Below are 27,846 nucleotides of genomic sequence, written 5' to 3'. Positions count from 1 at the left end.
ACCACAATCACTGTATTCACTACAATCACTGCAATCACTGCAATCACTACAATCACTACAATCACTGTATTCACTACAATCACTACAATCACTGCAATCACCACAATCACCACAATCACCACAATCACTACAATCACTGCAATCACTACAATCACCACAATCACTGTATTCACTACAACCACTGCAATCACTGCAATCACTACCACAATCACTTCGTTCACTACAATCACCACAATCATCACCACAATCACTATAATCACTACAATCACTGCAGTCACCACAATCACTACAATCACTGCAATCACCACAATCACTGCATTTACCACAACATCACTGCAAACAATCACCACAATCACTGCATAGCTAGCGGTTTCGTAACATCTCCGTATACTATTGTGTACTAATTCCGTGTTACGGAATCGTTCCTGTCTTTAGCAAGTAGTCTGGAAGGTGTACACCTGCCAGTGAGAGATCGCAGATTTGTACAAAATATATCTATTAAAAGTCATGGTCTGTAAGTTATAACACGTGTCACGTTAATTTTGTAGCTTCACAGGAGGACGAGGATGGCGTAGTCAACGAATTGATACAAAGATCATGTCAGGAAATAGTGGATCACATAAATGCCAATGAACTTATTTTAAGGCTGTGTTCAAAGCATCGACTAACGTTTGAAGACGTAAGCGAACTTCAAGCTCAACACGATTACCAAAAGAGAATGAGTTTGTTTTTAAAAGCGCTAGCTAATAAAGGAATGCCAGCTTTCAGAGATTTCCTTGAAGCGCTAAATGAAACAAGAGACCACAAGCCACATGCTGACTTGGCGGATAAACTGCATTCAAAACTGGAACAGAGTGGTATAAGGCTACAGGATCAGACAACATCATTCATAGAAAACTGTGATCGTACGCAGTCTGACGCTACACCACTTACTCAACGTTTACGTAAGTGTGCACACCTCAGCAATAGTGTGATACAACCATCATGTGACATTACTCACTCAAAAGTTACTATACCCAGGACACATTCTGCACCACCTGGTGGTACACTTATGAGCTCACCAATAGAACTCACAGCTAGAAGAGTAAGCTAGACATGTGTCTTAAACAATATAGCTTAAGAATTTAGAGGTTATTATTGTTACCATAATATTATGTCACAGTTAGAAACACCTTTATTAGTTAAGCACATGTACCAAAATACAAAGAGGTCTTCTACAACCAGGGGACCAAAATTTGCCAACTTTTGAATGTGATGGTATGTAGCTTGTGTCCAGAACAGTAGCTACCACTCAAATACATGCAACATCGTCTTGTGAGAGTGCAAACAATTAAAGATCTTGCTAATTAAAGGGCACCACATCTGTTTCGCTCACAAGTATTCATCCCAAACATGGGATGAATGTATTTCACGAGTGAAATAAGTTTAATTAGCAAGTTGTTTAATCACTCGCACTCTTGCGAGACGTTTAGGATGAATACTCGCGAGCGAAACAGGTGTGACACCCTTTAATTAGCAAGGTTTTTAATCGCTTGCACTCTTGTGAGACAACATTGTTACCATAGACAATGCATAGCATATAAGTAAAGAAGCCCTTTCTTGTGAGAGATGAACTGATGAGACCTAAAACGTATTTGATAATACGTTTTTTGTTTTTTGTATACGTAGAGTAAAAATCCTGTACTAATAATTATTTTACTTGTTAACTTTTATACTGCCAAAACTTGATGAGCAGTAGTACTATTAAGTGGGTGTTTAAATCTATGATTTGTGTTTAAATATATGATTTTGTGACTTTTGTTAATGAAGTGAGGATTTGTCAATTTTCCTTCTGTCAAAGTTCTGTTATATGGTAGTGTTATCCTTGTGTACCTCAGTGAAGTTCTGTTTTCTGCTGTCAGTGACTTTGCTTTACCATTTAATGTGTTGCACTACTCATTGATGGCTTTACCTATTTTGTATATCTAAAAGCACATACTGACTCAGTTCCATAATCTTGGGCCATGCTCTCTACTTATGATTTCCTTGTACAAAAACATTGCACAAGATAATAATTTTTTTGATAATATGTACATACATAAATATATAAGTTGTACAAACAGTGATATAGGTTAAAATATGTTTTGTGGTGCTTCACTAAAGGTTGAAAACCAACCCAGGCCAGTGGCTACAATGACATGTACTTTTGATCACCAATCAGGTTGCATATGTCATGCAATTATTTTGAAATGCATTTTAATAAGAGTTTAGGAATGGCAAAGCTGTGTTTGTAAATCACATAACTTCACAGGACCAACAAGCTACTGTATTGGTCAATGATGTTTTTGAAGAAGAAGATGAAACAGTTACAGGTGGAATAGTTACAAGAAATGGAGTAGATAGAGAAGCCACTTCTAATAGTCAACATTATACTGTTTCTCAAGATATTGTTGAGGTATGCAGTACTGTATAATACATAGAACCTGTGTGGGAAGATTGTGTAATAAAAATTTTCAAGTTAGTGGGAGATCACTTGTTTCACCTAATATGGAATGAAGCCAATAAGCCATCTGAAATTTGAACCTCTACAGCTATAATTCATAGCAATATGTATAGGTGGCTATACTATACAAAAATTATTTTCATGTAACCATAACAATGTGATTTAAACATTCGTACAGTGGTAATAATAAGAATATGATAAAGTAATCACTTATACCATGCTACACGTGGATTTTTTCTATTTAGCAAGCCAATTAACATGAGTTCTTTAAATGTGTCATGATGTAATACACGATGTAATATTTGTATGCATGCGCTGTTGTATTTGTATATAAGTGCTAAGTGTGTTTAGTGGGTGCTATTGAACTAAGTGTGGAGTTGTTCTATAATCTAACGTTACTACATATTGGCAATGAAGATGGCTACTTCAGAGACCCCTTATGCCTCCCACACACTATCCAAGCCAGAGCAGAATTACCCACAGTTAGAGCAAGAAGGACATGCTTTAGTGTTTGGTGTTAAAAAGTTCCATTCCTGTCTATACGGTCGACAGTTTACCATGTATACAGATCACAATCCTCTACAAACATTGACCCTTCGATATCCTTATCAATGTTAGGTAACCACATGAGGGTACATGGTCTGCTCTTCATTCGGGATGTGTCTGGATGAGCTGCAGATCACAAACATCAACCATGTATACAGATCACAAACCTCTACAAAGAAACCAATTTCAACAAAGGTCTCACTGTAGTGTTTACCCCTGCCTGACTTTCCTGAGAGCACACCAGTTCCAGCTGAGGTAGTTTTGATGTTAGAGAAGATAGACCCTATACCAATGGCAGTTTCTCAGATTCATACTTGAGACTCATTATTGTCAAAGGTCTACCGTTTATGTTCAGTTTGGTTTGCCATCAAGTGTTCCAGCTGAATTACAGGTTAAAGCCTTACTTTGTGAAAAGAGATGAATGTCCACTACTGATCAATGCATGAAGCCAATTGGTTATTCCACCTTAGGGAGAAAGCCACTGTTGGAGGAACTACATGAAGCTCATCCAGGCACATTCCAAATAAAGAGTAGAGCATGCACCCTGATGTGGTTGCCTAACAATGATAAGGATATTGAAGTGTGCCATGTCAAGCTAATAGGTCTGCTCCTCCTTCAGTCCCTACAACCATGGTCATGGCCAGACAAACCCTGGTCACAATTACATCTTGATGATGCAGTCCTCTGGAAAACAAATTGTTCCTACGTAGTTGTCATCATAGAAGCCCACTCTAAATGGCTAGATATGTTTCCAGTGTCATCAGAAACCTCAGAGGTGACCATGGATAAATTTCAAATCCTCTTTGGTATTCCTACTTTTGTAGTGAACTTCCGTTTTGATAGAGCTGAGATGAAGAAATTTTGGCAGAACAGTGGTATCCACCACAAACATCATCACCATACCATCCAGCTACTAATAGTCTTGTGGAATGTGCCATCCATACTTTTAAAGCTACATTCAAACGTATAGATTCTGGATCTAGGATATCACGATTTCTGTTTATTTGCAGAATTACACCTCAAGGCACTACAGCAGAACTATTGATGAAACATAAGCTACGTTCCTGTTTAGATCAGTTGAATCCTAATGTTAGTACCCAGGTTGTAAAAGCCCAAGAACTGCAGAAAACCTGTCATGATAGATAGAATCGACAGCTCAGTTATCACCTGCTCCTTTTACTGATCCAGGTGAACCGTCCAGTGAGCTAGCTATCCATACCATACAAAAAGTGGTTAATAAGAAAGCTTGTCCATGCAAATGAAGAGTAGTACACTATATAATCTACTTAAGGTCTTGTAAGAAGATGACCTTATTCACCTTAAGAGCCTAGCCTTTTTAGTTGTTTTTTGATAAAGTCATGAAATAGATGTTTGGAACTTAGCTATTACATGCATTACAATGAGAAGGGGTGGTCTGTCATTATACGCATGGATGAGTGTATATTCATACCAGCTAAATTATGATTACATGCATATCAATACATAACCCTGCAAAACACACTCATTTGCTGCTTAAAAGATCCACCAAATTAAAATGACACCAACAAGTGTTTTGTTCCAAAATGCCAAATTTTTGACTCACCAATGTTCCCACTTATATGATACAAAGCTGTTGCATTAGGGTGAGCTTGCTGCAATCTCAAATGAACCTCTGGTAGAGGTACATGTTAACACATGACTGATCATTCGGGGTCATGGCTCCATGCCCTGTTTTTTGCAGCAAAGCTAATGTTATTTGTTAATTATAATTATTTCTTTACTTTTTTGGTATGGCAAAGCTATAACTATTAGAATATCATGTTGTTACATGGAGATTTTAATAGTGACGTTAATTTGGTGACTTGGCGAGTTTAAAACATACTGCCAAATTAAAGTGATGCAAATAAAGTAAGTCCGTTGTTATTCACACACGAGCAGTGTGCTAAAATAGGAAAATATGGCTTCAATTAACAGCACGAGTTGCTGGCATTTCCATCCTACCGAACGTGAGTAGTTTTCTAAATATTGGAGTCCATCTATCATTATACACATGGATGAAAGGAAATATCTAACTTGAATGTGTATTCATACTGGCTAAATCAGGATTACATGCGCTTGAGCACGTAACTCTGCAAAAGATGTATGTGCTAATTGACCAAATTAAAATGACACCAACAAGTGTTTTGCCCCGATCTGACTCATACTTTAACGATACAAGGCTGTTGCATTTAAGCGACTGCTTTATTAGAGTATTTCAATTGCACTGCTGATCTCAAGTGAGTCTCTGGTAGAGGAATATTAGGGGACATGGCTCCATGTCACATTGAAAATGATGTTATAATTATAAGTGTAGCAGAACATTGCGGAGTGTGGTCACTCTGTTCGATTGTTGTAAGAGCAACTAGATCAATAGGAGTGTGGTTGCCATGCTCTGATTTCTGTAGTAAACCATTTATTATAAGTGCAGTTGAACTAGCTACTCTCTCTCACGTATGCACTTCAAATAATTTTGTGATGTCTATATACGCTATTACGCATCTGTAAGGAAGTGTCAATACAAAATATTAGCATGGTTTCCTTGTATGAAGAAGATGATGACTAGTAAGATTAAAGATAAAAGGCAAAGTGCAGAAAGCAGACACTTGTTGGGACCCAATTCCATAGGTAAGTTTGTTATTATGGCGTAAAATGGTGGTTGTATGATCTGTTGTTTAGCTTTGTGGTCAGACAGACTGGTTGGTATAGGCAGACAGGAAAGCAGATCAAAAAATTGTGTTTTGACAATTTATTAAATATTGTTTCTTCTGTAAGGATTTTCATACTTTAGTGCTAGATTTGATGTCTAAGACTCTTCTGTAATGGTATCTTTTGTCATGTAAAATGTTTCTTGGACAATTTTTAATGTCAAAATATTGGTGGGCACTATCTTTTTTGGGGAGATCTGTACTATACACTACAACTACATGCATTACAGTGTACAATCATAGTTTTTCTTGTAGCCTGATACTGGAATAGTCGCTACTAAACCACAGGATGCAATTACTGCTAGCACTACTACTACTGCTACTACTACTACCACTACTACTTATAAAACTGGATCATTAGTCAGTACCCTTGGTGCATCACTGCTGGATAAAGTAAGGACTGAATTTTCTTTCTAAATTTAAATGCTGTAAAAGGGATATGGCTAGTATGTATGTGCATAACTACTGTATTCTAAGGTCATTATAACCTGGATAAATTGAATATAATAGTGGGGTGGAAAAGAATTGAGTAGTGTACATGTGACTTTAAAAAAAATCAGTTATTTAGTGTGCTGTATATGTGACCAGATTTTACAAAACCGATCCAAATCGCACATCAGGCAAAAATATAACTAACACCACCAGTGGATAGCTACACTATTGCACTACTAGTTTTGACCCTCAATACTACTCAAACTACTCGAGGCTGGTTTTAACAGATGTTTATCTGAGTGCTGTGGGGAGCTCAAATGGCAATTTTAGGCCTTGTGAAGGACCTGGCTTGGCAAGAATCAGTGGTTTACTGGTGGACAGCCTGATAATGATGGCCAGACGTTTTTTCTGTTGATTTTGATACATATCAGCCACTAAGGAGCCAGCACAGCCCTGTAATCTCGTGTCTGGGCTCCAATTGTGGTCTGCCTCCATTTTGAAGTCTATCTCTTGCCCACCTGCCACCGCCACCCTCCACCCCTTTGTGAGCACTCGTGATACTACTTCGCTTGTCCAACTGCTCAGATTTTCTATCTTATTTGGCAGGAAACTCTACAAGCAGCTACAAGTACTGAAAGTGGTCTCAAAGGTAATAAATTGATGCATCTTTAGCTTGCTATCCTTGGCAAGTTATGCTGACTTGAATTCTTTAAAACCGTTTATCTCAAAACTTCTAATGTATGATTTGGATCGTTTTTCCAAAATCCAGTCACATATGTAGTACACAGAGATCAAAAAGGGTTTGCAGTTTCACACTAAAAAAATACAGGGTTGTAATTGGGTCAGTACTGCTAACCCGATTGACTCACTGATCTGAATATTTAACCGGATGGGACCCCCGGTTTAATTAAGCTAGATTTGGATGTAATTAATAACTGGTGGGTGTGTGGATTCAGTGGAATGGAATGGTGGAATGGTACAGTATATTAGATAATTTACCTATTGCCCACCTCTTTATAAGACTAGCTCCTAGAAAAATCGCCTCTTTATAAAGACCATTAATTATTCTAAAATTTACTGTCGATATAATATTATTGCTAACTTGTTGTTTAGTGTGCAATCCTTCTCCTTATCATACAGTATGGTAGTACTGTATAGTAGGGGTGGGTGTGACCCATGATAAAATATCATCCAAAAACCTGCCTTGATTTTTCCTCACAATGACATGACAGTATTGGTTGGGTAAAATCAAGCCCAAAAGTGCCTTCAGAAACAAAGTTGCTACAGAATTAAAAAATATATCAAGACACACAGTAGTGTGTCATGCGGCCCAGCCGGCGCAACACCATAAGTATATTGACAGGAAGAAAGAAAATGCAATTTTCACACATTTGTAACTCTGTGCTGCCTTTACAAAATGCTACAATTTTTGCTGTGGAGACGCCTGCCAATGTCAGTACCCCACAAACCAATTTCAGCAAAATCGCTTCTGTCGAGAATCAAGCATTCCTGAGATATGGGACTTCAAAAATTAGCTTAGTTTCTTTGTGTTTGTTTTTCTTCTTCGTCTTTTCACACACTTACAAAAACTGCCATAAAACGTGAACACAATATCCAGTTTCCTTGAAATTCAGCACACCGAAAGGAGGTATAAAGGTGCATCTTGGTACCATGTTTGGCTGGAATACGATAAGCAGTCAAGGAGTTATTAGCGATTATTCACGAAAAATAACATCAATATGTTGTCACGCCTACAGGGAGGGTAAACTGCTTGCTGAAAATCGGTGGGTGAATAGGTTAACTATTGAACCTCAAACCTTTTGTACTTTGAAAGAAATTGAGGTAAAGACCACGAAGATACAACAAAAAAATCAACAGTGTGTAGCAACTACGCGATTGAGATTAGCTAATAAAAATAATACTTGCCACGCCTACCAGACAAACCGCTTAGTGGTGGAATGATTTGATAATCAGTGTACAGATGGATTAATCACATTAGAAAGGCCCTTCAATAGTTGAGAAGAATCAGTGTTGAGTTATAACACGAAATTCGACTTCGTGTAGCAAGTGAGAGATGGAGATACTCTAATAGAGCAGTCACTCTAATAGAGCAGCCACCCCCATCAACTACATTTCAGGTCACCCTGTAGAGAGTACAAGTCACCCTGTAGAGAGATCAGCTAGAAGAAGTCACCTTGTAGAGAGTTGAGCTACAAAGGTACCACTCTGTAGAGTAGAAACAAGTCACCTTGTAGAGAGTGCAGCCACGGACAAGTCACCCCGTAGAGAGTTCAGCTAGAAACAAGTCACCCTGTAGGGAGTTCAGATACAAAGAAACCACCCTGTAGGAATTTCAGCTACAAACAGATTACCCTGTAGAGAATTCAGCTAGAAAAAAGTCACCCTGTAGAGAGATCAGCTAGAAGAAGTCACCTTGTAGAGAGTTGAGCTACAAAGATATCACTCTGTAGAGAGTTCAGATAGAAACAAGTCACCCTGTAGAGCAAAGAAACCACCTGTAGAGAGTTCAGCTACAAACAAGTTACTCTGTAGAGAGACCAGCCAGAAACCAGTAACCTGTAGAGAGTTCAGCTGCAAAACAAATCACCCTGTAGAGAGATCAGCCAGACAAAGTAACCCTGTAGAGAGTTCAGCTACAAAGAAACCACCCTGTAGAGAGTTCAGCTACACCCTGTAGAGAGATCAGCCAGACAAAGTAACCCTGTAGAGAGATCAACTAGAAACAAGTCACCCTGTACAGGGTTCAGCTACAAAAAAGTTACCCTGTAAAGAGATCAGCTAGAAACAAGTCATCCAGTAGAGAGATCAGCTACAAAGAAGTTATCCTGTAGGGAAGAATTGGCATGTACTAAAATTTAAATAAAATTTGTATAATTACTGATAAAATCAACAATAGTATTAAAAATTTGCTTCAAATCTTTCTTCTTCCTGTGGTAAAGACAAAAAAAAAGATAGCCCTAAAGCCAGCCTATGGCTGGCTTTGGGTATACAAATACAAAAGAAGTGATATCTAATCCAAAACAGCCAAGTTGTGAAAAAAAAGTGTGGGCCAGGGTGAAAAAAGTGTCACCTGAATTGTTGTTATTAAAATTTTTACAATTAACCTACCATCACAGCCTTTTCTTGGCTGCCACCTTGGATTTCACATCTTTTTTCACCCTAGCTTTTTTGCAGGCTGCACTCTTTTTTACAGCTTGGCTGTTTTGGATTAGATATATCTAATCCAAAACAGCTAAGCTGTAAAAGAAGAAAAGGGCTATGGTGAAAAAAGATGTGAAATCCAAGGTGGCGGCCAAGAAATGGCTGTGATGGTAGGTTAATGGTAAAAATTTTAATAACAACAATTCAGGTGAATTTTGGTGCCGCTTGGTCTTGGCACAAAATTCACCTGAATTGTCGTTATTAAAATTTTTACCATTAACCTACCATCACATCCATTTTTGGCCGCCACCTTGGATTTCACATCTTTTTTCACCATAGCCTTTTTGAGGGCCGCACTCTTTTTTTTACAGCTTAGCTGTTTTGGATTAGATTTCACTTCTTTTTGTATTTGTATACCCCAAAGCCGGCCTATGGCCAGCTTTGGGGCTTTTTTAGCCTATCTTTTTTTTCTTTTCCACAGGAAGAAGAAAAGATGAAGCAGATGAATACTTTAAATATTTCTGATTTTATCAATAAATGTACAAATTATATATATATATATATATATATATATATATATATATATATATATAATACATATATTTATTACAGAACTCTACATGGTGCATGGTTTCTTTGTAACTGAACACTCTACAAGGTGAGTCCTTCTAGCTGATGTCTCTACAGGGTTACTACCTAGTAGCTGAACTCTCTACATGGTCACTTCTTCTAGCTGACCTTTCTACAGGATAATTTGTTTGTAGCTGAACTCTCTACAGGGGATTTGTTTGCAACTGAACTCTCTACATGATGGTTTCTTTGTAGATGAACTCTGTATAGGGTAACTTCTTCTAGCTGATCCCTCTACAGGGCGATTTATTTGTAGCTGAACTCTCTACATGGTGGTTTCTTTGTAGCTGAACTCTCTACAAGGAGCTGAACTACGTTGTTGAACTCCCTACAAGGTAACTTCTTCTAGCTGATCTCTCTACAGGGTGAATTGTTTGTAGCTTATCTCTTTACAGGTTACTAGTTTCTAGCTGATCTTTTGAATTCTTTTTAGGGTGACTACTCTATTAGGGTGACTGCTCTATTAGAGTATCTCGATCTCGCACTTGCTACACCAAGTTTGCTTTCGTGTTATAACTTTGTGGCTTTAAGTCTGATTCTTCTACACCATTGAAGATCCTTTCTAAGGTGGAATCTTTTAGACCACCTTAGGTAAACTTTAAGTATTACATATATGTAGATATAGATATTTTTTTTTGGTGTATTGTTACTTTTAGTTAATGTAAGTCTTGCCAGGGCTCCTGTACTGATCCATCAGCACATGGTACCCCTGTGTCTAGGCCCCTGTATGCTTGTAATGTATATTTTTTCTTAATCATTAAGACGTTTATTCTCTCTCATTACTCCATCTGTACAGCAAATTTCAAAGCATTACCCCAAGCGGTTTTTCTGGTGGGCATGGAAAGTAGTGGTTTTTTTATTAGTTAATCTTGATTGCATAATTGTTACACACTGTTGGTTTTTTTGTTGTATCTTCCTGGTTTTTAACTTGATTTCTTTCAAACCACAAAAGGTTTGAGGTTCAATAGTTAACCTATTCACCCACCAATTTTCAGTTTCTTCCCATACGCGGTTTACCCTGTAGGCGTGACAACATATTGGTGTTATTTTTTGTGAATAATCATTAATATCTCTTTACCTGTTTATCGTATTCCAGCCAAAGTTGGTACAGAGATGCGCCTTTATACCCCCATTCTGTGTGCCAAAGTTCAAGGCAATTGGATATTGCATTCGCGTTTTATAGCGGTTTTTGTAAGTGTGCGAAAAGAGGAAGAAAAATTAGAAGAAGAAGAGGAAGAAGAAGAAGAGAAAAAAAACGAAGAAACTAAGCCAATATTTGAAGTCGCATATCTCGGGAACGCTTGAAGCGATTTTGCTCAAATTTGGAATGTGGAGTACTGAAGTTGGAGGGAGTGTCCACAGCAAAAATCGTCTTGTTTCATCAAGGGAGCACAGAGCTACGGAGGTGGGAAAATTGCGTTTCGTTCTTCCTGTCAATGTACTCGCGCCGGCTTCTTGGGCCGCACGACACACTACTGTGTGTCTTGATTTATAAAGAATTTTCTACTGCCTGCCAGATGCGTTCAGTCACGCATAGCAGAAAACTGGCTACAGCTACAGCCCTACTTCTTTTGCAAAAACATTTCAAAATCACTTAAGAAGAAACTTTTGGCATATTGATAAACATACAATGCGTGCGTGATTGGCTTGCATTTTATCCTTCTGTACTAAAGAAGGCTCTTCATCAATAGCTAGTAGGGGGCTACCTGTTACACAACATTCATGATGCAATATAATAGTATTGCATAATGTGTACACTGTGAACACGTGTTGTAGATGTTGCAGTGCTGAGTGAGCTGTTGAACATCATCGGAGGGTTGTTGAACTTAACTACTTAACGCATTTCTCATTTGCTGTGGCCAACACTGTTCCTGCTCGCACTGTTTGCTGTAGGTATGGATCCAGACTTCTAAAAGAGGAGGTTCCACTTTTAATGGTAAACTCCCCAGCAATGTTTCACTGTTAAATCTTACCATTTAGACCTTTAGAAATGCAACTAAAACCTTTAACAGTTGCTGTAATAAGTTAAGAAGATAAAGACGGTAATTATTTTAGAGGTACTTTTCACATAAAGACAGCAGTTTTGAGTGATATTTGAAGTGTTATTGCTGTAAACAAAGGTAAAAAGTCATATAAAGTCTTGTAATAAATGTTTCTTTGACTGATAAACTAATTTTAGCCTTGTTGAAAAACTTGTCAGCAGTTCTTGATATTCAGGCTCTGCCAAAGGGGGGCTCCATGGAACCCTTGAATTCCCCAGATCTGACCCTATACTAGCTGCTTTTCTTGTTTTCTTCATCATTCTCTGGACTGGTAGCATGCTTTCCTTTATAACTTTCTTTGTGTTTCTTCACATGATGTGTGACATGTGTCTACTAATACCATGTAAAAAAACTTAGCGAGTGAACTGTGTGTGTCAAGCTAGTCAACTTGATGGAAAATGGTTGCTGCAACTCCTATATGGATGAGTGTTAAAACACCTAATTTCTAAAATCCAGTTAGATTAAGTTTCATTAATATGCAGTGTGTTTAGTAGTCTAAAAAAGTTCACAAACAAGTATAAGAAAAACTAGGAATTTTAAACCAGAGTAGGGACAGTGTAGTACCACGATAAAAAGTACTGAAACAAGCTGGATTGGAGTAGTAAGTAATCCCCAATTGCTGTAAAACGATAAGAAGCAAGTATCCCTATTGTGCTGTGGAGATTGTATAACTGAAACACACAGTAGGGATACTTGCTTCTTATGTTTTACAACATAGTAGGGATACTTGCTTCTTATTTGTTTATAGCAGTTGGACATTACGTACTACTCCGATCACAGTTTGTTTCTGTACTTTTTATCGTGGTACTACTCTGTCCCTACTCTAGTTTAAATTCCTAATTTTTGTTATATTTGTTGATGAGTATGTCCACATGCCTGGAGTGATATACTTATGATATGATATACAGTAGTAGAACTATGAATACACAGAAATAACTACCTTCTCCTGTGATCAAAAACCTTATAATTAGCACGCATAGTCAGACATGAAGTTCCTTCCTTATCAGCCACTGATAGACTGTTTTAAGTATACCAGAAACCATTCCCGAATGGAACCGAATGCCATCACACTGACAAATTAGAGAGTTTCAAAGATTTACTATATCAATATATTATATATGTAATTGTAATTTATTCCCCCAGGTAAAAATTTAATTAGCAGTTTGCCAGAAATATTCATTGTTATCATAAAATTAACTATGGAATACTAATAAAACCATCCTATAGCTGATTGCATGCTACCACTGTAATTACGTTGTGCATATTTTGACCTCTACCAAAAGTTTTTGTATGCCAAAGCAGCCAAGCAGTGAATAGAGGTTGCGGTCTTCAAAAAAGCTAGGGCAAAAAAGTTGTGAAATTAAAGGTGGTGGCCATGAGTTTTGACATACCTACCTTCCCATAAATGGTTTGTCCTTTATGTGAGATCAACAATTGGTCTTTTACTGTATTACTATATAATTTAGATTGTGCACTTCTTGCCAATGCTATCTTCTAACATTATAACTCCGTAACTATTACTCCAATTTGTTTCAAACAATGCAGTCGTCTTAATTGCACATTTTCACATATTTTTGAACTCTTGCATTTATACTTGATTGGTTTAAAACTGTTTAGCTGTGATGGTTAAATTTTCAACTTAGTGTTTTTACCCTGTAGCAATGACAGGTCTTCTTTATGAAGTATAGAACTCTGCAACTGTTTATCACACACTCTCACTGAATTTGCCTCTGGATTCACATTGTGTGTGCCAAATACTAAAGTAGATTGAATAGTGCATTTACATTTAATGGTAGTTTTTATAAGCATGAAAATTAAGCTGAATTCTGAGGACTCATATCTCAAGACAATTGTTCTCAAACTTGGTATGTAGTCTACCAAAGGTGGAAGGTACTTACACAATAAAAAGTATCTCTTGGATAAGGGAGCATGGAGCTATGTATGGTTGGAAATTGTGTTATTTTTATTTCTGTTAATTACGCACTAGTATGCACCAGCTTGTTGGGCAGCATGTGTGTTTTGATCATTTGATATGTATATTGTATAGTCATTAGTTCCACTACCCAACATGATCAGTCTAAAGTTAATACTACTTGGCAATTCTGGTGTAGGGAAGACATCACTTATACAGAGATTTTTACAAAATAAATTCCTTGAAGCACCAACTACGGTATCCTTAGTTTTGTGTACATGTGCTTCTTTGAATTGTATGTTTAAGTACAACAGTTGTATTAGAAATTGTACCGCAGCTTTATGTTCTTCATTTTAGAGTGATACATATTGAACTCTTGTACACAGTGTGGAGGTGTCATGTTAACTGTTAACATTGGTTTGTTAGTTGTATAGCACACCAACGAGGTTGGTATCTGCAGCCCTCGGGCGGAGTGTTAAAAACCAGATACAAACTGAATGGGTCTAGTACATGTGCAGATCAAAGGCACCCATTTGCAACATGGAACGAATAAGAAAGCTAAGGCTAAAATTGGTTATTGCTGGAAAATGTGTCCAAGGAATAGTTTGCATTACATTGGTAGCACATTTAGCATGAATGAGTGTTGGTAGCATACCTATTCCCAGCGCTGATCTCTCTACAGGGTGATTTGTTTGTAGCTGAATTCTGTACAGGTGATTTGTTTACAGCTGAGCTCTTTACAAAATGGTTTCTTTGTAGCTGAACTCTCTACAAGGTAACTTCTTCTAGCTGATCTTTCTACTGGGAGATTTGTTTGTAACTGAATTTTCTACAGGGTGATTTGTTTGCAGCTGAACTCTCTAATTTTAGTGCTTCTCATTCATGTTGCAGGTATTCATTGCTGACTGATATGACCATGCAATAGTCTTATTCATAGTTGGTATTGTGACTTTCTGTGCTGACATGTGTATGGCTACTTTGATACCTTTGAACTAATTAGTGGCCAGATTTGTGGTGTGTAGGTGGTGCTTTGGTTACAACTGAATACTGCATGGCCTTTGATCCACGCACCATACTATAAGTGGCATTGTATCATTAATTTCACTTAACAGCTGTACAGCCACATAAACAATTTTAATATTAACTATCAAGCTGGTGTGTACCTAAATGTGCATGCTGCCACTGGCTGTGTGAATCGTATAAATGAGTTTTGTCATAAACTATGTAGATTTTGCAGCAAAAGTAGATTTGTGAAGGTTTTACAGCTTAACTGTTTACCTTAACAGTTTTGTATACTAGATAGGCAGTGCTCATGGAACATGTTACATTCGTCACACTCTATGGAAAGTAAATATCAAACTATCTCTTTGGGATACTGCAGGGCAAGAAAAATTTGATTGGATTACTCCAGTATGACAGCTTTCTCTACATGTATTTTTGTACTCAGTATATTACTATGTGGCATAAAGGAATTTTTCTATCCGTAGAATTATTTAAAGGCTGTTAATGTAGCACTAATTGTATTTGACATGACTGACCAAGAGAAGAATAGTCTGCGCAGTGTAGGTGATTGGAGGAACCAGCTACATCAACAATGTCAAGGAGACATACCAATAGTACTCGTTGGCAATAAGGTGTACTGTTGTATTATTAGCTCTATGCATGCAATAGTGTATTTATATATCAGTGTGTATATTATATGAATGTTTTTGCAGAGTGACAGTGAAGTGATGGCTGATAAAATTAAAAAGCATGCTAAACATGTGGTAGAAAAGTCAGGCCTAAAATGCTTCATAGAAACCTCCGCTAAAAGTGGATACCAAGTGGAGAAAGTATTTGAAACTGCCATATCATTGGTGAGAAGTTTTGTGGACATTTAAATGTTAATGTTATAGTTAGAAGTGCTTTGTTTCTACCAATTAAGATACTTTAGGCTGGCTGCATCAGGCAACATATACTGCATACATAGTTGCGTTATTGAAAGTGTATATACAGTGTACTGTACATCATAGAGTATGGTAGCCCAAAAATGTCTTCAGACCAACCCCAAATCCTTCCAAAAAACTTTTAAAAGTTTCTATTTAGCAGAATTTTATGCTGACTGACTAACTAACTGATGCCTCCAACAGCATAACTCAACAATAGATAAGGCTATGGGCATAATTTCTTCACTGTTCGACATTGCTTTGTCCCAAGGTGTGCAACCGCAGTACATACAATACACGCATCATGGACTTTCCTTTGTCCTCCTTTTTGTTCCAATTCTTTTCACTGATAATGCATTCAAGTAGTGTGATGTGGCTTCCCTGTAGCTGTGTTAGCTATTGTGCTTATCGCCTGTGTTTTCCATAGTGACCAGATTAATCGCAGAGATACTTCTCGTACTAATTTTCATTTGTAATGCTGTGAAATGAGTGGAATATAGCTGAAAATGAATCCACCTCCCTTTCCGTTATGTAATTGATTGTTGGGGTGCATGTTCTGACAAAAATTACTTTTATGGCATTTCTGGTGCCATTCTCATCATAATATGTAACAAATAACCAAAAGGAAAAATGTGACCGGATTTTACAGAACCGAACCAAATCGCACATCAGGCAAAATCAAACTAACACCACCAGTGGATAGCTACACTATCGTACTACAAGTTTTGACCCTCAGCACTACTCAAACTACACGAGGCTGGTTTCAATAGACGTCTTTTCTGGGTGGTGTGGAGTGCCCAAATGGCGGTTTCAGGCCTTGTGAAGGACCTGGCTTGGCAAGAATCAGTGGTTTACTGGTGGACAGCCTTATAATGTTGGCCAGACGTGTTCTCTGTAGATTTTGCTACATATCAGCCACTAAGGAGCCAGCACAGCCCTCTAATCTCGTGTCTGGACTCCAATCGTGGTCTGCCTCCATTTTGAGGCCTATCTTTTGCCCTCCCCGCCACCCCCCAACCTCCACCCCTTTGTGAGCACTCGTGATACTACTTCGCTCGTCCAACTGCTCAGATTTTCTATCTTATTTGGCGGGAAACTGTGCAAGCAGCTACAAGTACTGGAAGTGGCTTGAAAGGTAACAGATTGATGCATCTTTTGTGTAAATTTCATACGCGTGCTTGCTATCCTTGGAGAGTTATGCTGGCTTCAATTCTTTAAAACCGTTTATCTCGAAACTTCTAATGTGCGATTTGGATCGTTTTTCCAAAATCCAGTCACATATTATTATCATATAACACTCATCTAGCTGTAAAGGAGCCAAACACACAAAAACATACTTTGGAATCACTCCATGACCAGTGCCAGCCGCCACACACTGACCAGACTTCTTTCCACTGCTCCAGGATTCTTGGCAGGTCACGTGATCTCACGTGATGCTCCAGAAATAATTTATATGTGACCGGATTTTACAGAACCGAACCAAATCGCACATCAGGCAAAATCAAACTAACACCACCAGTGGATAGCTACACTATCGTACTACAAGTTTTGACCCTCAGCACTACTCAAACTACACGAGGCTGGTTTCAATAGACGTCTTTTCTGGGTGGTGTGGAGTGCCCAAATGGCGGTTTCAGGCCTTGTGAAGGACCTGGCTTGGCAAGAATCAGTGGTTTACTGGTGGACAGCCTTATAATGTTGGCCAGACGTGTTCTCTGTAGATTTTGCTACATATCAGCCACTAAGGAGCCAGCACAGCCCTCTAATCTCGTGTCTGGACTCCAATTGTGGTCTGCCTCCATTTTGAGGCCTATCTTTTGCCCTCCCCGCCACCCCCCAACCTCCACCCCCCAACCTCCACCCCCAACCTCCACCCCTTTGTGAGCACTCATGATACTACTTCGCTCGTCCAACTGCTCAGATTTTCTATCTTATTTGGCGGGAAACTGTGCAAGCAGCTACAAGTACTGGAAGTGGCTTGAAAGGTAACAGATTGATGCATCTTTTGTGTAAATTTCATACGCGTGCTTGCTATCCTTGGAGAGTTATGCTGGCTTCAATTCTTTAAAACCGTTTATCTCGAAACTTCTAATGTGCGATTTGGATCGTTTTTCCAAAATCCAGTCACAAATAGGAATTTTAGGGATCAAAGAAAAAAAGCAGTGAAACAAAGGAATAGCTAAAAGTGGTGAAACAAGGAAGGTTGCCCATACCTGCAGATATACTAGTGGACATTAAATCCCTAATTCAGCCATGGCCCATAGATTGAAGTTTAGGGATTTAATGTTCACTAATATATCTGCAGGTATAGGCAACCTTCCTTATTTCACCACTTTTAGCTATTCCCTTGGGTTTTCTTTGATCCCTGATCCAACTAAAAATTCCTAATTTTCCTTCTGCTTGTTGTATTAACTGCAAGCCAATTTGTAGTCTATATTGATTTTGCCTACTTTCTGTAGTGACTATGTACCTTTGTCCATCAATTATATTAATGATTTTGTGATATAGCCATCCATATAGGAGCATGCTATATACAATTTCCTACCCCAATTGTGCTTCATATTTTGCTCAAAATTAATTAATTGTATTTAAGTATCTCAAACTAAATGCATGTATGACTGTTCTGTTATAATATTTCACAAAGTACAATTGATTGTGGGATTCATTGTGTGTTAGCTGAATTCTCTACTGGGTGACTTGGTTGTAGCTGAACTCTCTACAGGATGGCTTGTTTGTAACTGAACTCTCCACAGGGCGATTTGCTTATAGTTGAACTCTCTACAGGGAGATTTATTTGTAGCTGAACTCTCAACAGGGTGATTTGTTTGTAAATGAACTCTCTACTGGGTGACCTGTTGGTAGGTGAACTCTCTACTGGGAAACATGAACTGTCTACAGGTGACTTGTTTCTAGCTGAATTTTCTACCAGGTGACTTCTTTATAGCTTGATTCTTCCTTCTCCATTTCCTGCGATTCTTTCAATAATACACGAGTTCTGGGTGATCAGCCACAACACCAGAATGGGGAGAGGTAAAAAGAGACCCGCGATGTCTCAAGATGGTACGGATATGTCAAAGAAGATTAAGAGTCTCAACTCGTCTTGTCCTATTTGCGAACAGGCCTTCGACTGACTGTCAGAAGTTCATTCACCGGCAATGTGTAAGCCTGACTAAAGAATAATTCAAGCAGGCTGGTGAGTCTGACTTAGCTTATTTCTGTGTTCATTGCACTTTGTTTAAACTCAGAAATAGAGAATCTTAAACAAGTCATCACCGAACTTACTGACAAAATCAATTCTCTCACACCGGTGCAACCAGCTAATGGGAATTCTACTGTACAACCACCTGTAAGCTTGTCTCCAAGTGCTGCTAATCAACCTACAAACACTGCTACTGCAACAGTGCAACAGGCTGACCGAAAATTTAACCTGGTAGTATATGGAATCAGTGAGTGTCCTAATGAACTAGTTGGGCAGACAGAGTGAAACATGACATGGACAAGTCCATTTCTATTTTATCCAAGGTTAACAACGGCATCAATTCCAACTCAGTCAGGGACTGCCTAAGACTAGGTAGATACCATAAAGATCAGAATCGTCCTTGTCCACTTTTGTTAAAACTTTATCGAGCCGTAGATGTCATTTCTGTTCTTTCTAACCCGGGTGCCAACCAGGACAAGTCAATTTCCATCAAACCTGACATGACCCCAGATGAAAAACAAAAGGAAGCTTTATTACTCAAGAAACGTGGTCACTACTGCTGTCTGGTGTTAACAAAGCAGATGTCAAGATCAGGTGAGGTGCTATTTAATACGTTATGGGTAATTAAGAAACATGGATATGTTTCTAATTCAGTCTTCCACTCTGTGAACGCTAGTCCACCGACTATGTCTGTGGACGGAGATTCTACAAACAATTCCAATTGACTAAAAAAAGATCTACATTTATGTTTGCATAATTACAGAAGCCTTGTAAATGAGTTGACAAAATTTCAAAACTTTGTCTACACTTCTAGGAGGTATGTTTCAGAAAAATATTTTCCAAAATTGGCAGGTTTTCTGATTACAATTTCCAAACTTAGCCAATTTAGTACTTTCAAAAATTGACAAAATTGCTCTTTCCAAAACTGGTATCAAATAGGCATATTAAAATTTGCCAAAGGTGGCATCTCAACATACCTGCTTCTATCTAGGAATAACTGAAACGCGGTTAAATTCTACAATAGCAGATAGTGAAATTCTTCCCGCTGGCTTTACTATATATCGTTCAGATAGAAACACTAGAGGTGGAGGAGTACATTTAGCTATCAGTAATTCTGTTTCCAGCCAACTTGTAGATTACCTTGATAACTTAGAATTGATCCTTGTTCTTGTTGGACTAAACAATCCAATTCAAATATGTTTACTCAGGGGCGGATCCAGAGTTTCGAAAGAGGGGGGGCACCTTTCTGAAAAACAGTTGAAGACCAAAAAAACTTGCTGAAAACCAGTTGAAGACCAAAAAAAAAAAAAAAAAAGGTCACAACAATAATAGCTAGTTATCCTTACCAACTATATCACGTCTGTTATGTACAATAAAATCCTATTTGTAGCTTCATAGGTAAGCTACACTGCCTCATGAACATTGTGACTGCTTTATTAGAGTAATTGACTGCTCTATTAGAGTATCTCGATCTTGTATGCAATTTCTTGAAGGGGGGGGGGGGCATTTGCCCCAAATGCCCCATCCTGGATCCGCCACTGTTACTATATAATTTATCCCTCCTAATAATGCTTCTACTAACTATAGACAAAATCTAATATCATATCTTGAGAACCTTACTGCTGATCTTGTCATAATGGGCGATTTCAATGTCCCAGATGTGAATTGGGCCACTTTAACTGGGTCAACTAGTTTTTCATCTTTCATCACGATTGTGTGACTTATTATTTCAGTCTAACTTACTGCGGATAATTGACTGCCCAACACAAACCCATGGTAATGTACTTGACCTTGTATTTACCAACTGTAGTGATGTTATTAATTCATTCTCTGTTCATACGGACAATTCAATATCTGATCATTATTTAGTATCTTTAACAATGTCATTCTACTCTACTCATTCTGGTTACAAACCATCAAATTATGTACATATATGACTTTTCAAAGGCAGACTATGATGGTTTATGTCAATTTCTCCTAAGCTGTTACCTAACTAGTTATTACAATTTATTGTAGTGATGTTAATGAGGGATGGACCATCATCAAACAAACAATTATTACAGGGATGGATCAGTTTATTCCCAAAGTCAGGTTGAGATCCTCTCAATATCCCAAATGGTTTAATGCTCATATAAGACACCAAAGTAAGTGTCTCTGAACAATGTGGTGCAAGTTACGACGATATTTCTCTATACCTGCCCTTAACCGCTTAATCTGTGCAGAAGATACCTTACAATTTGAGTTACAAACTGCCAAATCTAACTACGAGCAAAGTCTAGTAATTTTGCCAAGCATAAAGACCCTAAAATATTTCACTATATCGAGAGCCTGTCTAAATCAACATCATTGCCTACAGTTCTGAAACATGACTCCATTACAGCAAAGTCCAACAAAGAAAAAGCAGATTTGTTCAATTACTATTTTTTCTCTGTGTTTACTGATAGTGCTGCTGATTTACCTATGCTGCCTGAATTGAACTTATTATTTAACTGGAGCAGTGTTTGCCATCATCAACTTCAGCTAATACCATTTACAATCTTGACAATTTTGAATTATCAAAAGTGTCTCAACACAAAGATCTTGGCATCATGTTTACAGCAAAATTTAACATGGCAATCCCATTACAAAGCCATTACAGCTAAAACATACAATTCAATTGGTTTGATACGGTGAACATTCAAAAATTCTACATCAATACAAGCCAAAATAACTCTTTATTAAACCTTAGTCATATCAACTTTATTGTATTGTTCTCCTTTGTGGCAGCCAAATCTCATTAAGGATATTTTGATATTGGAAAGAATTCAGCGATGTGCCACTAAATTCATTTTAAATGATTTTTCTATAGATTATAAGGCAAGACTAATTGATCTTAAATTATTACCCTTAATGTATACATTCGAATTACAAGACATTCTATTTTCATAAGATCATTAAAGCATCCTACCCCCAGTTTTATCATTTCTAACTATGTCACTTTCAACAGTTCTAATACAAGGTCTTCAAATGTCAAACTATGTCACAAGATTTCAAATAACTCAAGATGTGCTAACTCCTATTTTTATAGACTTCCCAGATTATGGAATGCTCTGCTAATAATTGATCTTAGTAACCCTTTCCTTTGACACAATTAAGCAAAAGTTAAAGAAATATTTATGGGATCATGTTTTAATTCAAATAATAATTGTACTTTTCATATTGTATGCCCTAGTTGTAATTGTGCTTAGCTCCCTTACCCTTGTAACTATCATTGATTGTAAGCTGTAGTTAGCTGCATTTATTGTAATTTTTAAGTTGTAGTTAAATAAGTAGTTTTAATAGGCTTTTGGCATTGATTGCCATTTGTCCTTCATATCACTTTCATTTGTATACTGTCTCATCTTCTTTGTGCCTCACCATCTTTGTAATTCCACTTGTGCATCTGTAAAGCAATGAAAATAAATATAAATAAACATAATTATACTATCTTGATATCTTGCATGCAATATGTGCAATTTTTCTGTTCCTCACTGTCCACTTTCTTTTCAAATGCTGCACATGTTATGCCAGGATTGTGTTCACTGCTTTTACCAACCCATTATATGTATGTCCCTGGCACATCTTTAGCCATGTCTTATATCAGTTTCAAATTGACCCAGAGGAGGTTGGACACGCACACATGAGTGCATACATTTTGTATTGAAAGTTTAACCAAGTACTCACCAAAGTTTTCACAATTACCATTCGAGAGTGCACTTCAAGTTTAGTCTATTCACCCGGTCTACCCCATTCAACCTCACTACTCCAGGCACGTAAATCGCTCTTGAAATCTATGGGGATCACGTGTGTAAGCATTTGCTGGGTGAAATCATTGTGTAATACCATAGGGACACCTTATGTATGTGTATTTTAGCACAATAATTGTTGAAAAAAGCAATGTACATGCTAACAAAGTATTGAAAAAGAAGAGCGGAAGCTGCTAGCTTGGCCTCACAGAGAATCGAATAGAGAATTAGAAACTCGCACACTCGCCTTGCAATAAGAATTTCCTGTTCATCTTAAGAAGCACAAGGTAACGTGGCGTGGATATTGCTAAACATTTTTTCTATCACTTACGCCTCGTCACATATTAGAAATATGCAATTGACAGTAATAAATTTCAGAGGCGCTTATATCGTGTCTGAAATTGATCTATCACAATAGTTTTTGACTATACTTAGTTCTAATTGTGACCAGGCCTATAGAAACCACACTGTGCGGGTACTCAAACTTTCATAGCTAATATGGCTTTTGATATGATTAAGTTATGGCCATACAATTTTCAGCCGGCTTTGTAATACAAGGCAGATATTCCATTCTTGGACCAAGATATAACATATTAAGTCATGGGATGTAGTTTGTACCCACATGCTGAGTGTTTGCAGGCCCGGTCACAATTAACTCTTTACAAACAACTGTGTCTTCATTAAATTTTACAGGCATTGGAATATTGCAATATTCCTAAACCAGATGTTCCTGAATTAGATACTATTACTGGTTGTAACCAAACTTTGAACCAAGATGAAAGAACTTCTTGTTGCAAGAAATGTGAAATCATGTGACATTTCTGCATGGATGAATGGACTACATAATATAATGTGTACTATAACACTCCTGTTATCAACTATCAGCCTTTTAGGTTGATTCTGTACTTAACAATAAAGTGTTGATACAGTGTATTTATATACAAATTACATATTTTACATGTGGTACTTAGGCAATATAACAACACTGATACCTACAACAACTGTATTATGTACTTAATAACTATCTAGGGGTCATTAAATCTTACATAATAGTAAACTTCATTAGTGAACTTTAATAAAGCAGTCATCGTACGTACAGATCCATGGTGACTGATTGTTAGGCTCAGAGTTATGGCTGGTATACTGTAGTTCACTGTACCAATTAAGGATTATAATCTGTGAAGGGAAGTTGCAGCTTGCAGTTATTGTTACAGCATTGAAATATATGTGACCTAGTCTGGGAAAACCGGTTTTATTTCCTATTTAAAAATATTGAGAAATGCTGGTTTTTGAAATACACAGAAATGTATGTACCAGCATGAACTAAGAATTAAGCAAAGGTAAGTTGTAATCATAAATTTATATATACGTCATTTAAGGCATACCTTTGCAAAGCTATATTGTTTTACCCTATTTATTACAGTTGCGCTTCTTCTAGCTGGTACTACATGTATTGGTGCATATTTAGTGTGAAGTGATTTATTTGTCAGTACAAGGAAAAAGTCAGACTTTGTTGGATGAGGGCATGGAATCCACATTCAGTCCACTTCAACATATCAGTCACTTTCATTACCATTGAGCTATGAAATTTAATGCAGCAGTGAAATTATGCCATAATTGATATAGCTACGTAGAATAATATCAGCACAAGGCCACATTCATGTTGCACCATATAACAGCAGAAAAATTTTACACTTTTTGCATAATATTATTCTGTTCTATTATTCACCAAGAACAGAATAAACTATCAAAATTCACAATTAAAACCAGCTAGACTTTTTTTACAGTGTCAAATACAGTGCACACACATACATATATACGTATGATGGCTGCATACAATGATACATATACAATAGTTAATAGTTAGTAACAGTGTTGCTTGAGTGGTGTACTTTTGCTGGCTGCTTTTCCCAAGCACAACGGCAATCCTTATGAGCGGTCTGGGGTCCTCATGGAGCTCTGGCCAGCCTGGGGATGGCTGTATGTGGTTGTACAGCTCCATGGTGTTGAATAAAGACCTGTGCTGTAAATGTCCTTTCATTTTAGCCAGTTCTGAGACCTGAATGGCCCATAACTTGGCCTAATTCATCCTTATGCCCTCCTTTTTGCCATCCTCCAGCCCCCGGCCATGGCACCCACCCCTTTTGAAGTTTGCCTGATACTGTCAATATCCAGTTAAAAACTATCTAAAATTGTGGGAAACTTAGCTGTTGGCTATTTGTACAGTGGATGCTCTGGAAGGTAAGGAATTGGTATAAAACGTGTGAAAATTTGGTACACATAGCTTCAACCATTGGCGAGTTACAACACAGTGAATACTTAAAACCAGTCTGTTGATATCATACAGAGTACTGTATTATAGGGATAATGGGGCTTAGATTACTAAACAATACTGCCAAGACACCATGAAGGTATTGTGAGGTGGTTTCTGGTCAATATTATTTGTGAGAAAGTGCAAACCCAAAATTTCATGCCTTCAGAGTGGTCAAAAATGCTTCTGATAAGTTGCTATGATTTTTTTACTAGCTAGCTATCTGACTAACTGCCTGATTCCTTCAGACAAACATAACTTGATAATGGCTAAGACTACGGAAATGATTTTTTCACTACTAGATGGGGCTCAGCCCGACAGGTTCCTTTTGGCATATCACAGTATGCACAATGCACTCATCATTGACTTACCTTTGTCCTCCTATGTGGCCCACTTATCACTAACTACGCAAGGTGTTGATTTGCAGTAGCATGTGATGGCTTCCCTGTCACATTTGTACTGGTAATTGTCCATGTTTCCATAGTGACTGGTTTGATTGCAGAAACACTTCTATAGACTGAAAAAGGGTGGAACATAGCTGAAAACAAAGCATAATCTGTCAGTAATTAATGATTGAGGCATGCGTTCAGATGTGAAATAGATCTTATGGAGCCAATCTGTTTTTTGATGTGGTATGTGAGAGTTTACAAATCATAAAAGTTTCATAAAGGTAAAAAACAAGTACAAGGAAAAAGTAGGAATTTTATGTGTGATTAGGGATCATAGAGTAAAAGTAGTGAAACAAAGGAGGTCACCTACACCAGCAGATTATACTAGTGGACATTTAATCCCTACTTCAGTCTATACCATAACTAAATTAGGGATCAAAATAATGTTCATTAGTATATCTGCAGGTGTAGGCGACCTCCCTTGTTTCCCTACTTTTTAATGATCCCTAATTGAACTTAAAATTTCTAATTAAATTTTTCCTTATGTTTATTTGTTTACTTTTTGTCACATTATGACAACTGGCAAACCCAGCATACCACATCAAAAGTAAGGATGGTGCCAGAGTTAATGTTTTCATCCGAATGCACACCCCAGCTATCAATTACTGACTCACAAAGGTGAAGTGGCCATTACACTTTGCTTTCAGCTATGTTAAGCCTGTTACACAGTGCTACAAACGAAGAACAATAGTAGAAGCGCCTCTGCAATCAACCCAGTCACCATGAAAAATATGCACGATTTGCATGCCACAACTATCAATTACTGACTTGAAAGTGAAGTGGCTATGATGCTTTGTTTTCACCTATTTCAGCCTGTTACACAGCATTACAAACGAAGGACAGTATTAAAAGTGCCTCTGCCATCAATCCGTCACCATGGAAAACATGAACGATTTTCATTTATAAATGTAGGGAAGCCATGCATTGCACTACTGCGAATTGACACCTTGGGCTGTCAGCAAAAAGAAATGGGATACAAAGGAGGACAAAGGTAAGTCCATCATGTATACACTGTGGTAAGCCAAAAGGCACACCTGGGGGACAAAGCGACGCCAAACAGTGAAAAAATCAAGCCCATATAGCTTTAGCTGTTGAGTTATGCTTGCCTAAAGGCTGGCTGGCTGGCTGGCTGGCTGGCTGGCTGGCTGGCTGGCTGGCTGGCTGGCTGGCTGGCTGGCTGGCTGGCTGGCTGGCTGGCTGGCTGGCTGGCTGGCTGGCTGGCTGGCTGGCTGGCTGGCTGGCTGGCTGGCTGGCTGGCTGCTGGCTGGCTGGCTGGCTGGCTGGCTGGCTGCTGGCTGGCTGGCTGGCTGGCTGGCTGGCTGGCTGGCTGGCTGGCTGGCTGGCTGGCTGGCTGGCTGGCTGGCTGCTGGCTGCTGCTGGCTGGCTGGCTGGCTGCTGGCTGGCTGGCTGGCTGGCTGGCTGCTGGCTGGCTGGCTGGCTGGCTGCTGGCTGGCTGGCTGGCTGGCTGGCTGGCTGGCTGGCTGCTGGCTGGCTGGCTGGCTGGCTGGCTGGCTGGCTGGCTGGCTGGCTGGCTGGCTGGCTGGCTGGCTGGCTGGCTGGCTGGCTGGCTGCTGGCTGGCTGGCTGGCTGGCTGGCTGGCTGGCTGCTGGCTGGCTGGCTGGCTGGCTGGCTGGCTGGCTGGCTGGCTGGCTGGCTGGCTGGCTGGCTGGCTGGCTGGCTGGCTGGCTGGCTGGCTGGCTGGCTGGCTGGCTGGCTGGCTGGCTGCTGGCTGGCTGGCTGGCTGCTGGCTGGCTGGCTGGCTGGCTGGCTGGCTGGCTGGCTGGCTGGCTGGCTGGCTGGCTGGCTGGCTGGCTGGCTGGCTGGCTGGCTGGCTGCTGGCTGCTGGCTGGCTGGCTGGCTGGCTGGCTGGCTGGCTGGCTGGCTGGCTGGCTGGCTGCTGGCTGGCTGGCTGGCTGGCTGGCTGCTGGCTGGCTGGCTGGCTGGCTGGCTGGCTGGCTGCTGCTGGCTGGCTGCTGGCTGCTGCTGGCTGGCTGGCTGGCTGGCTGGCTGGCTGCTGGCTGGCTGGCTGGCTGGCTGGCTGGCTGGCTGGCTGGCTGCTGGCTGCTGGCTGGCTGGCTGGCTGGCTGGCTGGCTGGCTGGCTGGCTGGCTGGCCTGGCTGGCTGGCTGGCTGGCTGGCTGGCTGCTGGCTGGCTGGCTGGCTGCTGGCTGCTGCTGGCTGGCTGCTGGCTGGCTGGCTGGCTGGCTGGCTGGCTGGCTGGCTGCTGGCTGGCTGGCTGGCTGGCTGGCTGGCTGGCTGGCTGGCTGGCT

At 39.2% G+C, this 27,846-nt stretch overlaps 1 protein-coding gene across 2 annotated transcripts; it reads left to right on the top strand.

Annotated features, from left to right (window-relative positions):
• The first annotated feature begins 383 nt into the window (after window positions 1-383).
• Window positions 384-23,774, top strand: LOC136269333 (ras-related protein Rab-17-like). Of its 2 annotated transcripts, none has more exons than XM_066064888.1 (9): window positions 384-510; window positions 557-679; window positions 2,291-2,434; window positions 6,007-6,144; window positions 14,065-14,187; window positions 15,229-15,339; window positions 15,417-15,563; window positions 15,645-15,785; window positions 23,511-23,774. In XM_066064888.1, the coding sequence occupies exons 1-9, from the start codon at window positions 508-510 to the stop codon at window positions 23,631-23,633; spliced, it is 1,053 nt and encodes a 350-aa protein (XP_065920960.1). In that variant the 5' UTR covers window positions 384-507; the 3' UTR covers window positions 23,634-23,774. The 2 variants fall into 2 exon arrangements, with proteins under 2 accessions (XP_065920960.1, XP_065920958.1); XM_066064886.1 differs by having other exon boundaries at window positions 557-1,084.
• The last annotated feature ends 4,072 nt before the right edge of the window (window positions 23,775-27,846 follow it).

This window comes from Dysidea avara, chromosome 10, assembly GCF_963678975.1.
Source record: "Dysidea avara chromosome 10, odDysAvar1.4, whole genome shotgun sequence".
Taxonomy (NCBI): Eukaryota; Metazoa; Porifera; class Demospongiae; order Dictyoceratida; family Dysideidae; genus Dysidea; species Dysidea avara.
This window is presented reverse-complemented; position numbering and strand designations above follow the sequence as displayed.

What these genes read in the sequence shown, in the direction of transcription:
- LOC136269333 (XM_066064886.1), top strand. An exon ending in TAGAACTCACAGCTAGAAGA is followed by an intron (nt 1,085 to 2,290) that starts GTAAGCTAGACA and finishes ATAACTTCACAG; the next exon opens with GACCAACAAGCTACTGTATT. An exon ending in TTGAAACTGCCATATCATTG is followed by an intron (nt 15,786 to 23,510) that starts GTGAGAAGTTTT and finishes TAAATTTTACAG; the next exon opens with GCATTGGAATATTGCAATAT.